This window comes from Pelodiscus sinensis, chromosome 4 (genome assembly GCF_049634645.1).
Source record: "Pelodiscus sinensis isolate JC-2024 chromosome 4, ASM4963464v1, whole genome shotgun sequence".
Classification (NCBI taxonomy): domain Eukaryota; kingdom Metazoa; phylum Chordata; order Testudines; family Trionychidae; genus Pelodiscus; species Pelodiscus sinensis.
In genome coordinates this window covers 102,842,680-102,854,685 of record NC_134714.1, presented here as the reverse complement: position 1 = coordinate 102,854,685, position 12,006 = coordinate 102,842,680, and the positions used below count along the sequence as shown (strand labels likewise).

The window sequence follows — 12,006 nt, the reverse complement described above, 5'->3', positions numbered from 1 at the left end:
GTGCAGTGAGCTCCATGATGAAGACCAGTGGCTAAAAAAAGGAATACACACAGCTGTCTTGTTTAATGAGCACTGTCCTCCTTGAGCTCCTTGGAATCCTGTGCAAAAAGTGACTGTGCAGTATATTTGTGAGAGTGCAGATAAAGAGGTGCAAAGTTAAGGTTATTCAGGCATATTAACATTGTAATTTCCTGGTTTTTAAGTATTTCACTTTTCAACCTTTGATAGTTTTGGCCTTTTTACACGGAATGTTATATAGCTATAATAGTCAGCACACTCCTGTGTGTGTGTGTGTGTGTGTGTGTGTGTGTGTACACACATTGTATTTTAAACTCATTGCAGATTGAATAAGAATCTGTAAAGCTCTGAAGATTATGCCATCTCTCTTCGCAGGGGCAGAAAAGATGAAATCTATGTCACAGCTTGCTGTTCTATCAAGACAATGGAGGCCATCAGAGATGAAGCTTGATCCCTTCCAGGAGATAGTTCTGGAAAGTAGCAGTGTTGATGAATTAAAAGAGAAGGTGAATTGATTTTGGTAGTAAAAACATTGATACCCTAAATTAAAGCCACTTTAATTCTGAATAACAGCATGAACACAGGGATTGAAGGCACTTCAATTGCAGCAATTGCATCTTGGTTATAAATGCCTGGTGAGCTGTAAGTGGAAAAAGACTTTATTGGATGTGAAGCTGAAATCCCAGCTAAGGCTGCAAAGGAACCTTTCTCTTACCATATATAAGTCCTTGCTGTTTAGAAGTTCAGTTTTCTAATGACTGAACACAAATGTATTCTGGTACTCTAACACAGAATAGTGTCTTCCTCGATAGGTGTGGTAGTCTGTCATGAGCATGTAATGCTTATATGCTAAGTTATGTATTGTCTTCCTGTGTGATTCCAGGTGCAAATTGAGTTACTGATGATTTTGAATCCCCAACTGGCAAAGGATCCTACCTCTCCCAAACCATCTTTTTTTCACTAAGGCTATGTCTACACTATGGAGCTTGATCAGAAAAAGGTATGCAAATTGCATTCTGCAATTTGTATACCTTTTTCCAATAATTTTTTTGGAAGAGGCTTTTGCAAAATTTGGCCCGTCTACACTGGGCCAAATTTCAGGAAAAAAACCTCTTTCGGAAGAGCCCTCCCTCCTCGTGGGAGGAGGAAGACAAGGCTTCTGATAGAGCACATCTGCTCTTCTGCGCCAAAAAAAAAAAAAAAAAATAGTAGTAGTGGAAGAGCAGATGCATTCTCTGGAAAGAGCAGATGCATTCTCTGGATGCAGCAGAGTTTTTCTGGGATACCTCCAGTATCTTGGAAAAACCCGGTAGTCTAGACATAGCCTTAGTGCCACAATATTTGTGGTATACTCTTGCTGTATGCCTTCAAGAGTTAATGTACAGCCATGGTCACCAACCCGTCGATCCCGGGGCTTTCGAGGGTCCCCCCTCACATCTTCCTCAACCCCAAGAAGAACCCCGCATTGACACTACCTCCAGTGACAATGGAGGTAGAATGGGCTTTCTGCGGGGTGAGGGGGAGTTCTGCAGCTGCGCACTAGGTCCAGGAAGTGCATGGGCTGCTCTCCCCTCCACCCCCCAAACAGCGGCATGGTACCTGAAACACTGTTTTCATCATGCGCTGGGGACTTCCTTCCCCCCTGCTGCCTTCCTGCACGGGGGAATGTGGGGGGGGGAATAGGAGTCCTGGGACTGTGCCAGCTCCAACTGCATAGGCAGTGCATGCCCTGCTCCTCCGCTTCCCGCAACAGCTCATTCTGCCTAAGCAATTGAAGCTGGCGCAGTCCTGGGAGTCCTATTACTTCCCTCCGCCCCACTGCAAGGCAGCAGGGGGAAGGAAGTCCCTGGTGCGCAACGGACTGGTGTTTCAGACACCACACTGGCTTTTTGGGGCAAGTGGGGAGTACCCACCAGCACCCTGTCTTAGCACCCTGCTCCTGATCCCTGGCCAGACTCCCTGCCCAAACCCCACCATCACTGACCTCCACGAGCACCTTGCTTCTGCCCCCTCTCTCCTGGCCAGACACCAACCCACAGCTTGCTCCTGTACTCTTATTTTCCACCTAGATTCTGTACCCCCATCCCTATCCCACTCACTGGATCCCTCATTTTTGGCCCCACCTCAGATTGTAGAGGAGCCCAAAAATGCCACTAACCTTGGTACGCCAGAAGAGTTAATCTGGCCTGGGACTAGAATGCCAGAGGAGTGAGATGTTTTGGTTGGGGCCACAGCAGTGAGGCTTGTGGGGTTTTGGAGGGGTTGTGGTTTTTTTGCATCTCACTTGAGTGGCCTCGACTGACTTTTCTGTGGGTCAGTTACCCCTGAATCAAAACAGGTTCTCTGCCCCCTCATAAATAAAGACAATGCTGAAACATTTTGACGTAGTACTTTATTTAAAAACTAGCCCATTAACCAGTCATAAAATGGGATTTTCAGGTCTGTCCTCCACATCGGTCTCTCCTGAGCCTCCATTTTCTCGCTCCATGTCTCTCGCTCTCTCTTTCCTCCTCCTCCTCCTACTGCCTCCCCCCCCCCCTCAGCTCTCCTCCACCTCCTGCCTCTCTTTCTCTTCTCCTCCTCCCCCTTCTGCCTGTCACTCGGGGGACCCATGGAGCCTAAATGGCTTCTTGTGCCGCTTGCTACCAAGAGGCAGCCCGGCTGAGCGGTGCAGAAGTCAGCCGAGCGCCAAGGAGGGAGGGGAAAAGAGGGGGCGGGGCGGTGATGTTCACAGCCAGGGAGTGGGGCCTGTAGCTGCTGTCACGCCGCACGTCACCGCCCCCGCCCCCCACTCCCCTCCCGCCATGGCACTCAGCTGACTTCTGCACCGCTCAGCTGGGTTGTCGCGGGGGAGCAAGTAGAGCAAGTGGCTGTTTGGGCCCCGCACTCCCCATGCACCATGGGCTGCCCAGAGGGAACAGCCAGCATTTCAGCAGCTGCGCCGCCCAGAAGGAACAGCCAGCATTTCAGGCAACAGTGCTGCCCAGAAGGAACAGCCAGCATTTCTGCGTTACAGACTCTGACATTGGGCTACAATATATATGATGAAGCCTGGGCAACAAGCCCCCAGTTGGGGCCCAGCCCCCTCTGGCCGCAACATCATAACACTCTAGCACACACACACACACATATCCCAGACTCCAAACCTGAGCCCATCATACACTGGAACCCCCTGTCCTGCACCCCCATATCCACAGTCTTGTGCCACAACACTCCTGCACCATCCACACACTGCAAATCTGTGTCCTGAACCCCTCATACACTCTAACCCAAACTCCTGCACCTTCACATCCACAATCCTATGGCTTGCTCAGCATCTCAACCTTCCACCTGACCCCAACACTTTCCAGCCTTGAGCCCCCTCCCCAGGCCAGCATCCCCTTCTCCATATCCTCCTGCATCCAAGTTCCTTTCGGAGCTTGCACCTCTCACCCCTTCCCACACCCAAATCCCTCATTCCCACCCCAGAGCCCACACCTTCTGTCTCAACCCGGTGAGAGAGAGTAAGGGCTGGGGATAGTAAGTGATGGAGAGGAGGGGAGCAAAGAGGATGGGTCCTTGAGGAAGGGGTGGGGTCTTAGGGAAGGGATGATCTTGGCTTGTCCTGATATTTAAAAAGTGATCTTGGGTGTAAAAATGTTGAAGACCACTGATCTACAGGGAGCAGTTGGCAACATGCTTTTTATGGCCTCATCTCTTTAACTTGTTCACACCTACACTATGCAAAAGCTTGAAGTTGACATTTAAGATGTGGTACGAGACAAATTTTCAGTCAATAGAAATTTATTGGTGGAAGGAAGGGATGATATGATTCATCAGTCTTTTAGCATTTGTCAGATTGTTGCTTTTTATATACATTTGATAAACACAATGGCTGTGTCTACATTGGCATCCCTTTCCGGAAAAGGGATGCTAATGAGACACTTTGGAATTGCAAATCCGTGGGGGATTTAAATATCCCCTGCGGCATTTGCATTTACATGGCTGCTGCTTTTTTCCGGCTCGGGGTTTTTGCCGGAGAAAAGCGCCAGTCTAGACGTGATTCTCCGGAAAATAAGCCCTTTTCCGGAAGATCCCTCATTATTCCTTTCAAGTAGGAATAAGGGATCTTCCGGAAAAGGGCTTATTTTCCGGAGAATCGCATCTACACTGGCGCTTTAATCTGGCAAAAACCCTGAGCCAGAAAAAAGCGGCAGCCATGTAAATGCAAATGCTGCGGGGATATTTAAATCCCCCACGGATTTGCAATTCCGAAGTGTCTCATTAGCATCCCTTTTCCGGAAAGGGATGCCAATGTAGACACAGCCAATAAGTTGTATAAATAACATGGTTTTTAATATTTAGAACCAACAGCTGGAGCCAATGATGTAATAGGGGTGTTAACTGTTTATATTTTAATTTATTTTATTTTTTTCTGTCCACTCCATGCTTTTGGAAATAGGATATTATTTAAGAATATCTCAGAATTGTTAGCTGTGACTCCTATGTCATGCACCAACTTGTACTAAAAAGCACCAGCTATTTCCTTGAGATAACCATTGCTTAAGAATAAATTGTGACATATGGAATATTGATTAATAGGTTTCTTTTCCTGCAATTCTGAATTAATTTTTGCATCATTGATGAGTTTAAAATTTCTTACTGTCCTTTACAGTTTTAAGGCTTACAGATGTTCATGTGTTTTTCTGTATGATGTTTCCATGAAACTGTTTCTCTTTGTATGAAATAAATTAATGTATCGAAAATGTTTTACAGCTTAGTGAAATTAGTGGAATACCCCTGGAATGCATAGAATTTGCTAAGGTAAGCAAAATTGTAAATTTTATAACTCTATGTACTGATTTGGAGTGCACATATCATTATGATGTTTGGATGATTTATTCACTAAATAATTGCTTCTTTCCAGGGTAGAGGCACATTTCCCTGTGATATATCAGTACTAGAGATCCACCAGGACTTGGACTGGAATCCTAAAGTGTCTACATTGAATGTCTGGCCCCTCTACATCTGTGATGATGGCGCAGTAATATTTTATAGGTATATATTGTAGTACAGTGATGGACAAATACCCTGCTTATAAAAAAGATCAGGCAACGAACAAATGCCTGAAAAAGTTTCATTCTGAACATTCTGTTTTGAAGAAATGTCCATAATTGGAGCTGAAAATTGAAAATCAAGCTTAACCTTGATTTTTTTTTTCCAGGCACTCGAGTTATAAATTTGTGTTAATCCTTAACTTCTATTTTACTAATATGTTCTAAATAAATAGTGAGCATTATGCTTTTAATAAGTGTGGATTTCAGGAGTTTGGCAGACATCCCTGTAGCCTGGATTATACCCATTGTGTTTAATTAAATAGAACTATTGCAGGGGTGGGGAAACTTTTTTGGATCGGGGGCACTGACCCACACTCTCCTTGTACACCAGAGTCCAGAAGGGCCCAGGCTAGTAGATTATGTATGCAGGGAACCGGCAAGGGAGTGGAGAGCCCTGAGCCTTTGAGGCCATATCTAGGCAAGCCAGAGGCCGCATCCAGACCCCAGGCCTTAGGTTCCCCATTCCTGCACTAGAAGATTTACCTGGCTTTGCTCAATCCTTCAGGGTGCAGGAGTTAGGGCAGGGGGTAAGGAGGTGAAGGGGGCTCAGGGTAAGAGGGGCAGGGGTGCAGAAGTTGTCGGGGTGAAGGCCTCAGGGCAGGGAGTGGGAGCAGTGCCGACTGCTCCCCAAGGCTGCACAGCCTGGCTACCCCTGTGTGGTCATTCAGGAATAGAGCTGTTCCTGCTGTCACAGCCTTCCCCTTCAGTTGGATGCAAAACAGTCATATTCCATCACATTGCATCCCATTGTCCTGGCACAAACAAACCCTGGCCTTGCTTTCCATTATATGAGTAAACTGCATACCAGGTATGGTGGTCCTAGTTCTTAGTGTTTAGAAGTTCTTGAACAAGTTGTTCTTAGACATATGGATAGGCAGACAGATGCACACACACTCTTAAATATATGGTAGATTTGCATATTTTATATTAAGTAGTTGTAGGAATGTAAAATTGTGATTATTTGGCTAATCAAATAGTTGATGCAATTTCCATCGACTATACAATTAGTCGATAAGGGCACTGTCCCCAGCTGGCCTAGACTGCACTCGGCATTACCAAAGTGGCAGCCAGCTGTGGTAGCACCGCATGGAGCCTGGGGTCAGCTGGGTACGCCATGGGGCAGAGGGCGATGGCTTGAGTCCCCCACTGGCCCTGTGTTTCCCACAGTGCTTTCGCCTTTGAAGTGTAGCAGCAGCCTATTGACTATCCGATGAGCATTTAGTCGCTCACATCCCTAAGCAGCTGTGGAAATAAGAGATCTTCCTGTTTTAAGGAACCCTCCTCGCTATGCTCACCAACCCCCCCCCTCCCAGAGTAGGCAGCCCTGTCGCTCCCCCATCCCCCCCACCCATTGGGCAGGGCCAAGGTCAGGCCAGCTTCGGCTCTTCCCCCGCACCTCCCCACAACCTGTACATCAATTTGATCCCTCTGCCTCCAGTCCTACACTCACCATCCTCTCTAATCCCGTCCCCACCCCACCCCACACTGTCTATCCCTCCCCTCTTTCCTTCATGCCTACACCCCCAGCCTCTCCCCACCCCTACACTGCCCATCCTCCTGCCTCTATTCATAAATCCCCCTTACCATCTCCCCTTACTGTACCACCCATCCCCACATACACTCTATTCCCCTTCCTCCCTCCCTACACACACCCTGTCCCCTTCCCACGAATTCATCGAGCTGCGTGCCCCTCCCACCTAGGAGCACCACCAGGCTGGGCAGCACAGCCCTGGCCACTGCAGCCCGCCCCTAAGCCCAGCCTTTTTCCTCAGAAGCAGCTGTCTGCAACACCCACTCCACTTGTGGCAGGGCTGGGAGAGCATGCCTGAGCCCATGCCTCAGAGCAAAGCTGCATGGCTGGTGTATGGGCTGGGCAGGCTGCAAGCGGTGCCCAGAGGCAAGGAGACTCTGCTCTAGGGGGTGTGTGGAGCCACCTCTCCCCTCCCTTCCCTCCAATTTCACAGAGCAATTACATGGTCAGGGCTCCTGGGGATAGAGTGCTGTGGTGATGTCCCACAGGAAAAGGTGTTTTTATATATAGAGAGAGAGTTTTGCAGTGGTGTTGAATTGATCTTAGTTAATATGGTGACACTATGATAAACATGTGAAATTGGAAAGCCATTCTAAGGAAGCATGTAGTAAGTAAAATCTTTTTTTTTCCCCTGTAGTAGTAGTTTGAAAAATATTGAGCTAACTGCATTCAAGGCCTTTGCTATCTGTCTGGCCTATGTTGATTGTTTTATGTGCACAGTACATCCATAGATTATAAATGAATTGTTTTCTATGAAATTGTTTTCTGTATTTTGAAAGCCGAAAAGATGAAACATTCCTGTCCAGGAGACCAGCACTAAAATAATCTGAGGGTTTTTTTGGCCTTGTTCGGTTATCTTAGAATGTAATTGTTACCTTCTAACATCTTCAGTTTAGTCTGAAATTATGTGAACAAAGTGTTTGAATTAAGGGATAATATGAAGGCTGTGCCATTATATGAAACAGTAAATAGGTTCCTAATTGTATAGCTTTGAAGGTAAAATGTTATGCTGAATAAATTCGATTTTGAGTAGGATTTTTTTCATAAATTTGAGCTCAGGGGATAATAGAGGAGGGAAGTTGGGTTGTATTGTGCACTTGAGGAAGAGCCTGAAATAAGAGAAAATAAGGGTTTGCATGTCAGGCTCCGTCTACATTGCAGCGCTAAATAGCTATTCCACCTCTTTTGAGCGCGCCTGTTATTTCGAAATATAATGTGCTCACTATTCCAGTGTCCCTGTAAACCTCATTCCACAAGGAGTGAGGGATGTTTCAGAATAGCAATTTATTTTGAAAAGTGCCGTGTAGATAGCGCCAAATTGCGAAATAAGCTATTTTGAAACAAACTCGAAATAAGCTACACAATTTGCATAGCTCAAATTGCATAGCTTATTTCAAGTTCTGGGGGCATCGTGGATGCAACCTCACTGTGGAGCAGCTTGCTGGCTTGCATATTGTCAAAAGCTGATGCTGTGCTGACTGGCTAGAGAATAGGGTGGCAACTAAATACAAGAAGCTGTGTTGCCAGGGAGAGGTGGAGTGGATCTAATGAAGAGTGATGAGGCAGTGCAGAGCTTGATGAAGAAGAGCTTGGAAACTAACCAGGAAAGTTGGCTAAGTATCGGTCTTGGTCTGCACTACAGCATTAGGTTAACATAAGGCAGTTACTGTAAACACCTCTCAGTGTTTACACTACAGCCTTGCTCCTGCCAGTCCTGCCCTACTACACCAGCATAGCAAGTCCTACTCCATGAGAGGCAAAGGGTTTATGTTGGGGTTGTTAGGGCATCTCTACAGCACAAAAGCTGGACTTCAGGTGTGGATTTCTCCACTGGAGGCAAGAAGTCCTAGATGGCTTCCCCTTGCTCTTTACTGGGAGTGAGAGGTTGAGAAGCCCAGGAGACAGCTGGGGTCCCACCAGAGAGATGCTCAGAGCCTGGGCTATTAGCCTCCCTCACTGCCCCTCATCAGTGAGTGGAGGTGCTGCTGGTGAGGATGCACATCACCAACAGGATGAGGATAGTGTGAACATCAGCTATCGGTGGCTGTGAAGCAACCTAGCATAGGCTGACTTAGGCATGTCTACACTAGCCTTCCTGTTTCAACTTTCTATGAATGCCAAGACTCTGAGCACTGTTTTTCCATGCTACTGAAGTGGCACATGAATTTGTCTCCTTTTATTAGCTGTAGAGAACCACTCCTTGACTAGAAAGCCCAGGTATCTCTTGGTAAATTATATTTTCACCTCTTCTCAATGTATTACCTCTATTTCTTTTTATAGCCAATATGGCAACATTTTGGAAAAATCTAGCCTCTTGTTCTTTGGTTTCCTTATATTATTGGGTCTATTATTTTTAATTCTAAGTGTCTCTGAAAACATGCTAGACTTTGCACAAAGGAGACTTAAAATGAACAAAGGTTAAAGAGCTTGGAGAGAAAGAAAACTTGCATTTTTGTGGTAGCTTATGGTATATGGTATGAAAAGTCTAGCAAGCTCTTTTGATCTAATGAGACTCTTCCCTTGTGGGACTTCATAATTTTAATACAGCTGATTTTTTTAAATTACCATTTTATTATTTTTTAGGGATAAAACTGAAGAATTAATTGAATTGACTGATGAACAGAGAAATGAATTAATGAAAAAGGAAAGCAGCAGACTCCAGAAAACTGGACACCGCATAACCTACTCCCCTCGTAAAGAAAAAGCACTAAAAATTTATTTGGATGGTGCCCCAAATAAAGAGATGGCTCAAGACTGAAATTTATTATAGCATTTTCCTTGGGAATTTTTTTGTTTTAAATAATTAAAAAAAAAGTTCACTACTACTGTGTAGTGCCATTATGGCAGGATGCTCATTAGGTGTAAAGCAATGACACCCAGCACTGATTGGGCTGCAATTTACCAATCAGAGGCTCAGTGCCCCGTTGGGCCACTGTTTGACTTTGAATCATGTTGTGCACTATAGTCAAATGTACTGTAAAGCAAAAGGGATGTGCAAATAGAAAACATTGAGTGGAAAAAAATGGGGTGGGTGAGGGAAATGATCAAGGACAGTGTGCACAGAGTAGCTAGTAAAACTAGCATCAAACAGGATACTCATAGCTTAATAATAAAAGCTGTGCAAAGGCCATGAATGAATTCTTTTTTGTTTGTTTCAGTGATACACACATTACCTCATTGAAGGTTGGGAAATAAATGGAACACATTAGCTTTTGGAAAGCAGCAAAAATGGGGGTAAAGATTTAATGGAATTTTCAAGCCAGCTGTAAAAGTTGTGTGAAGTTTTACAAGAATCTTTGGACTATTCTTCCTTTAAAACATAGTCTAAAACAGGTACTTTTGGAAAGTTACCAGGAGGTCTTGGCTCATTTTGCTCAAATATTGTAAGGTAACTTTTTAAAGAGCTCATGGAAGCAGAAGAGCAACTTTACTTTATTGCATTCAATGTGTAAATAAAATCTTCCCTATCCAGTTGGCAGAAATATAGTTCAGCTATTTACCATTGTATTTCTTTTCACATATCAATATTTGTTGTGTACATTTGAAAGTATAGCTGCCTATTTAAATTTGTATTTTATGTTTGGCAATGCTGGGTACTTACTCGGGTTGCATTTCCCTTTGTTAATGGGGGAGCAAGGTTGGTGGTGTGTTTTTTGTTTTGGTTTTGGTTTTTTTTCCTGTTACTTATTTTTGTACTTTTGTTTTTGAACACTTTATTACAAGTTTGCATCTTCTTTAATTTTTTCCATTGCAAGTCACTTTAATTTTTCCTGGAGTTGATTCATAGTTATTTGTAGTTTAAATATTTGGGCAACCTCTCACACCTCATAGTATAAACTTGCTGGTAGTTCAGGTTGTGGTGCAGACTGAAGCAGTCAACATGATTTCATTGCAAAGCCTAAAAACAGCAGGCTTTTGCTTATCTACATAAAGATCAATTGAGAACAAAAACTATGTAGAAAATTGGAAATATCTAATTTATAACAATCAATAAAAGGTTTTGGTAAACTTTTTTCATGCCTAATGCTGTTAACAACAGTGAACATGCCAATAAAACATTTGTTCATTCTGTTGCATTATTTTAATCATTAAACTTCTGTAGATTTTTTTTAACCTGGAAAGAAATTATAGAATTTCTTCATGTAACTGTATATGTTCACTTTTTTTTAAAGGCAGTCACTTCATATCTGAATCTTCAAATCCAGAGAATCAGGGAGTATTCTGGTCTATATGCTAATACGTTCATAATAGATTACCTAGGGTGGGAGACTGGGATACAAGTTGTTCCAATAAAGTAAATTGGTATATGTTTTTAATTCTTGATCATGACCTTTATACTAAACACACTTGGGTCAAAGGGAAAAGTAGGTGAGAGAGAAGTAGGCTAAACAATAGATTTTAGTTGTTCTGAGGGAAGGGGGAATTGAGTACAACTTCTTTAGAGCACCTTTATGCTCGGAAGATTCTTCAGAGGAAAGTAAAAAGGCACATTTTAAGAAATTCTACCATCTCACTCACTTGTAAGAAACAATACAGGTTCCCTAAAGTCTCTCCCCTCCCCATTGTCATAGAACCATAGAGTTGGAAGAGACCTTAGAAAGTCATCAAGTTCAGCTCCTTGCCCTAGGCAAGACCAATCATAGCAAAATCAACCCAGCCAGGGCTTTGTCAAGCCAAGATTTGATCGCTAGGGATGGAGACTCCACTACTTCCCTAGGTAACCCTTTCCAGTACTTCACCACTCTCCTAGTGACATAGTTTTTCCTAATATCCAACCTGGACCTCTCCTGCCACAACTTGAGACCATTTTCTTTGTTCTGCCATCTGTCACTACTGAGAACAGACTTTCTCCATCCTCTTTGGAACCTCCCTTCAGGAAGTTGAAGGCTGCTATCAAATCCCTCCTCACTCTTCTCTTCTGCAGACTAAACAGATCCAACTCCCTCAGTCTCTCCTTGTAGGTCATATGCTCCAGCCCCCTAATCATTTTGGTTGCCCTCCGCTGGACCCTCTCCAATACATCTATGTCCTTTTTGTAGTGGGGGGGACCCAGAACTGGACATGATACTCCAGATGTGGCCTCATCAGAGAAACTGACCACCATCCTGACATCAAGCCATTGATCATTGCCTGCTGGGCTCGACCTTCTAGCCAGCTTTCTATCCATCTTACTCTCCATTTATCTAATCCACATTCCCTTAACTTGCTGGCAAGAATATTGTGGGAGACTATCAAAAGCCTTGCTAAAGTCAAGGTATATCACATCCACTGACTTCCCCATGTCTACAGAGCCAGTTACCTCATCATAGAAGCTAATCAGATTGCCACCACTTGCCCTTTATGAATCCAAGTTGACTATTC

The 12,006-nt window shown here is 44.3% G+C and overlaps 1 protein-coding gene across 5 annotated transcripts in view; it reads left to right on the top strand.

Annotated features, from left to right (window-relative positions):
- Window positions 1–10,716, top strand: part of USP47 (ubiquitin specific peptidase 47) — a 172,948-nt gene extending 162,232 nt beyond the window's left edge. For all 5 annotated transcript variants that reach the window (XM_075927892.1, XM_075927891.1, XM_075927890.1 and 2 more), the window contains 4 exons: window positions 394–524; window positions 4,774–4,821; window positions 4,925–5,055; window positions 9,229–10,716. In XM_075927892.1, coding sequence (XP_075784007.1) covers window positions 394–524; window positions 4,774–4,821; window positions 4,925–5,055; window positions 9,229–9,403 — 485 coding nt within the window. In that variant the 3' untranslated portion in view covers window positions 9,404–10,716. The remainder of the gene's footprint in view (window positions 1–393; window positions 525–4,773; window positions 4,822–4,924; window positions 5,056–9,228) is intronic.
- Window positions 10,717–12,006: the final 1,290 nt, after the last annotated feature.